The 5,447-nt window shown below is 45.6% G+C and overlaps 1 protein-coding gene across 1 annotated transcript in view; it reads right to left on the bottom strand.

The window, feature by feature from the left end:
- Positions 1–17: 17 nt before the first annotated feature.
- mvp (major vault protein) overlaps positions 18–5,447 on the bottom strand; it is a 6,932-nt gene continuing 1,502 nt past the window's right edge. Inside the window, exons 5-10 of the mRNA XM_031840403.1 lie at positions 4,843–4,937; positions 3,678–3,914; positions 3,355–3,480; positions 1,361–1,579; positions 603–838; positions 18–506 (exon numbers count right to left, since the gene is read on the bottom strand). Of these exons, the coding sequence (XP_031696263.1) occupies positions 305–506; positions 603–838; positions 1,361–1,579; positions 3,355–3,480; positions 3,678–3,914; positions 4,843–4,937 (1,115 nt within the window). The 3' untranslated portion in view covers positions 18–304. The remainder of the gene's footprint in view (positions 507–602; positions 839–1,360; positions 1,580–3,354; positions 3,481–3,677; positions 3,915–4,842; positions 4,938–5,447) is intronic.

Below are 5,447 nucleotides of genomic sequence, written 5' to 3' on the forward strand. Positions count from 1 at the left end.
TCCCTTTAGATTAGAGTTAGCGTCTAGTTCCCTTTAGATTAGAGTTAGCGTCTAGTTCCCTTTAGATTAGAGTTAGCGTCTAGTAGTCTTGGCCATGAAGTCAATTATATTTTATAAATGTATTGTAGAACTATCAAACAATGTTGAGTTTTTAAAATGTATGGTTTGATGGATATTACTTTATCCATGTTCCAGCTACAGGAGCTTAAACCCTAAAGGAACCACTCTTATCTCTATGATCACGTGTTTCAGTCTTTATTTGTTCTGTCAAAGCTCGACCCAGCTGTTAAGAGATGTTTCCCGGTTACCAGTTGTAGGAGAGCTGCAGCTGCAGGCGGGCGTGGTCGGCCGTCTCGATGGTGATGACGTCGGTGACGAAGTCGGGCCCCAGCAGGAGGCAGATGGCCTTGATGACGTTGGCCCTCTTCGGTTTGTCTCCGGACAGCGACAGCATGGTGAACTGCTCATCGGGTCCCAACATCACCAACTCCGGTCCGAACAACACCCTGAAGACAAAAACCAACAACCCCACGTCAGCCCCATCATGTTCCCAGTCACGTCCTCCTCCACCTGGACAGTCTACGACCCTGAGAATCCCTCACCTGGCCTTCTTCTCTCTGTAGTCGTACACCTGGACGGCGGCGTTGTGGGGGACCCGGTAGGAGACCACCCTGGTCTTGTCCCTCGGCTGGCCCTGTCCGGTCCTGGTCCGGTCCGAGCGGTCGGCCAGCGGGTCCAGATTAGAAGCCAGCAGGGTCTCCACGTTGGGAGGAAGCTCCTTCTGCCACAGCTCCTCGTCCTGAGTCAGCATGTAGGTGTGACCGATCACGGCGCGCACCTGAGAGGAGACGCACAGTAGCTGAGCTGGATGGTTTTTATGATCCACACTGGCATTTTATATTTATTGTATTCATTCTGTATTTGCACCTTATTGTGTTCTTAAATGTTTTATATTTGCACTTAAAGTTTCCCTCTGGATTCTACATCTCATCTTAGATTCTATTTTACAATTCAATGCGGCTTTATTGGCATGCATGTTTCAGAAAAAGCACACGATATTATTAAAATAAAATTAATAAAATACAAATTAGAATCAATAATAGTTGATAAATATAATAAATATAATATTTTGTTGCCTTGTTTGAGTGCAAAATGTTTTTTGAACTCTTTCGTTGAGGCGTTCAATGCTCGAGGAAGTTTAAGCTTCAGAGACGAGAGAAAACATAAAAACATGTTTCATTTGGATCAAAGAAAATTAAAAAATTTAAAAAAAAGAAAGTATGATAGAATAAAGTGTCACCGTCCTGGTTTGAAGTCGTTTACAAAACAATAAAACGCAGAACTGATGGCGGTTTGTTACCTTTCCCGTTTTGATGTCTCTGACGTAGATGCCCTCGTTCTCGTCCAATGGGATCGCCTGTCGTCTCAGCGCCACCTCCACGGCGACGGGGGGGACATACTCGACGGGTCCTCGCAGCATCCAGCGGTCTCCGGGGCGACGTAGGACGCCGCTCCTCCGCGAGCGCTTCGCCCTCTCCTGCCCTCCTTCCTCCTCTTCCTCCTCTTCCTCTTCATCGCGCTGGCAGAGAGAACGGGGGAGAGAGAGGTGGAGGAGGGAGAGAAGGGTTAACGTGGCGATGCATTGGAGCGGCGGAGGAGTGGGAGGAGAGAGAGGAGGAAGAGGAGAGGGGGTTTGAGAGGAGCACTGAGAGGAAAAATGAAAACCCAAAGTGAAAGACATTTCAAAAAGCAGAGGACAACGTAAAAGGATGGAGGGAGTGAAGAAGAGAGGATTCAAAGGAAAGGAGGGAGAGAAGAAGAAGCACAGAGTCGGGGTACAATGAGTCCGCCGTGTTAGGAAGGGAAGATGGTGCAGTAAAGGACAGAATCACCTCAAGTCCTCAAACATCTCACACTTCAGAGATGAACTGGTGTTTTCATCTAATGCATTCTCTCTAGTGTCCACCAGGGGGCGACTCCTCTGGTTGTATAGAAGTCTATGAGAAAAATGACTCTACTTCTCTCTTGATTTATTACCTCAGTAAACATTGTAAACATGAGTTTATGGTCTCAATCTCTAGTTTCAAGTCTTCTTCAATACAGCATGATGTTCATTTAGTACATTATGGTCCATTTAGAGTCACACAGACCATAAAGCAGGGGATGCTTTAGGGCGGGGCTACACGGTGATTGACGGGTCTCTAGAGACGTATACAGCGTCTCTACGTCACTCCTCCTCAGTCCATATATGGTCACTTCCTGTTCACTGGTTGTGATATAAACAAGATGGCGACGGACAAAACGCTGAACTCGAGGCTTCAAAACGTCCACAAACCAACGACATTTTAAAATGTGGCCAATATCAGACTCCATTGAATTAATGAGCAGATGATAACCTTTAACCTCAGGAAGTACATTTTTAAATCATGAGAAGAGAAGCTGCTGTGGGTGAAGGGATTTGTTTCTATGGCTCCAATAAACTACAAACCCTAACCAACCGATCATACTGTGTGATAAGAGCTTAAAGCAAGTCAGCAGCGCTGATCCTTCACATGAAGACCTCCTCCCTTTACCCACAAATACCTGCAAGAAGCTCAAGCTGCAACACCTCTGAACAAAGCAATGAGTGAGGGAAGGTGTGGTCGGAGGACTTTAAACCTTCCACCACACAGAGCAGAGACACACCTCACACCAGACTGAACAGATCCGTCTCTGTAGGAGTTTGACTTATTAAAAGTCTTCTGTGATAAACCGGTCCCACAAACATTCCTCTGAAGTCACAGAAACATGAAACGCTTTAGAGACCGACAGCAGAATCAAACATGGAAACACAGGAAACGCTCCGACAGGTTTTCATAGCGCTGCAGAGCGCGAGGTAGTTATTTATCTGTGTCTGTGTAGATGATCATCATCATCACATTACTGCTGTGCAGAGGAAAGTAACTCAGTAAAAGTACTCAGGTACTGCACTTAAGTACACTTTTGAGGTACTTGTACTTTAAGCGTACTTTATACTTCTAATTCACTACATTTATTTAATAAGTTTAGTTACTCTACAAATTCATTTAAAACTAAATCTAATCGACTAATAAATGACGACATATTAATATACAGTTGTGTATAAAATAATGCATCAATAACTTTAATACTAACATATATATTATTCTGAATAATAAGTACTTTTACTACCTAAAAGGAAAATAAAAGCGAATACTTTTGTACTTTTGGTGAAGTAAATCTTTGAACGCAGCACTTTTACTTGTAACAGAGTATTTCTACACTGTGGTATTAGTACTTTCATGGAAGTAAGAGTATCATAGTACTTCTTGTGTACAGTGCTGATCCTCTCCTCACCTCCTCGGTGTCATTGAACGCCTCCACAGCCCTCAGCACCAGACCCTCCTCCTCCGACAGCACGTACACGTCCTGAATGCCGCTTTCAAGGAGCTCGCCCGGCTGCAGGAAAAATGAGCGCTCACCCTAACGGAGAGAAAGAAAAAGAAGATGTGAGTTATGGGGAGAATAAGTACATAATGTACTTATAACTAAAGTAGTAGTTTTATTTGCAGGATAGAGATAGAAATTCAGATGTAATGTCACAGATTGAACTAACTAAATATAACGGATTAGTAACATTAACATGGAGACATATCCGACAGCATTGGACGTGTCCTCACCTTCACCACCCTCTTCTGTCCCAGCTGAGGCTTCCCGTCAGATCCGACCGGGTCCAGAATCACACAGTACTGCCTGCTGCTCAGCGTGGTCACATCCACCACCCCCACCACCTCCTCCGCCACAGCCGGGATGTGAGCCTCCCGGTCGTCCATTGTGACCAGCCACTCCTCCCCCGTGCGCCGGTCCCGCCCGCCGGCGTCCTTAAAGGGCCGCAGGGCACGAACGGAGAGCGCTTTCTGAGGAGACACGAGCACACGACAAGGGTCAAGCTTTTATGTTTTGAGAGTGCTGTGATGCTCCTTTAAAGTGCACCGTTTCAGGGTCGATCAAGTGGACGTTGACATTCGGAGAACTCATTTTATAAGAGGCAACGCAAGTTACGCAAAATTCACGTGACACGAAAGCCCATCAGAGCTGAGAAAATCATTATTAATGTTATAATAATTGAATGGAGTGTGTTCACCCAGATGTGTCTGACTGTAGCTCATATGTTTAGAGAACAGACCAAACGCTTAAGTGTACAAAAAATAACATCGCTGTCGTATTTACACACAAGATGACGTTATGTTGAGTGTTGATGGAGAAACTGTGGCTAAGTGGATAGCAGGGCCGTCTTTCAATCAGAGGGTCGGCGGTTCGAGCTCCGGCTCCGCTAGTCGCATGTCGATGTGTCCTTGAGCAAGACACTTAACCCCAAAATTGCTCCCGTAGCTGTGCCTACGGTGTGGAAATGTGATAGAAGCTGAATTGTAAGTCGCTTTGGATAAAAGCGTCTGCTAAATGACTGTAATGTAAGCTACAACGTTAGCTTAGCATAGCACTGATCGATCCAAACTCAATTCAGAAAACAAACATTTTAACAGTTATTTGCTTGTCGTCTTGCAGAGAGAACTAACAAAACATGAATTCAGACTTCTAATAAATCAGCATTGTTATGCAGTTATTTCTGCATCATTTTGATCTGTTTATTGATTCTACATCACAGCAAAATATGTGTTCAGTTTTCTGGGACTTCGACAACATCTACAATGTTTAATCAGTTGATGGTTGATGAAACGTTGGCGTCTACATCCCTCATCTGAGTGACGCGAATAACCACAAATGATCCCGCGGTGAAAACTTGCTTCGGTTCTTGTGAGTAGAGCCAGCGAGGCGTCGACTCACCTTGTCCGTCAGGATGAAAGCGTTCACGATGTCGATGACTTCTTCATGGGCTCCTGGAAGGTACGCTCCCACCTTACTGACCAGCCACTCCTCACCTGCAACACACACACACACATAAATATTATTAATTAAAACTGTACAAAATCTGGATTATAGGAAAGAAAAGTACTTTACTGAACTTTAACGTTCACTAACGAAAGTGAAGAATTTGTGAGGACTGAATAAACATCCAATGACACACCCGTAAATTTAAAACATTGACAGAAGTTTTATAGAGGAAGAAAAGTCTCCCCCTCCCCTGTGTTACCTGTGACTCCGCCCCCTCAGAGCGTGTGTGCTACCTGTGACTCCGCCCCCCCAGAGCGTGTGTGCTACCTGTGACTCCGCCCCCTCAGTGCGTGTGTGCTACCTGTGACTCCGCCCCCTCAGTGCGTGTGTTACCCGTGACTCCGCCCCCTCAGTGTGTGTGTTACCCGTGACTCCGCCCCCTCAGTGTGTGTGTTACCTGTGACTCCGCCCCCTCAGTGTGTGTGTGTTACCTGTGACTCCGCCCCCTCAGTGTGTGTGTTACCTGTGACTCCGCCCCCTCTGTGTGTGTGTTACCT

Source organism: Anarrhichthys ocellatus, unplaced genomic scaffold (genome assembly GCF_004355925.1).
Source record: "Anarrhichthys ocellatus isolate YVR2014 unplaced genomic scaffold, GSC_Weel_1.0 scaffold2723, whole genome shotgun sequence".
NCBI lineage: Eukaryota > Metazoa > Chordata > Actinopteri > Perciformes > Anarhichadidae > Anarrhichthys > Anarrhichthys ocellatus.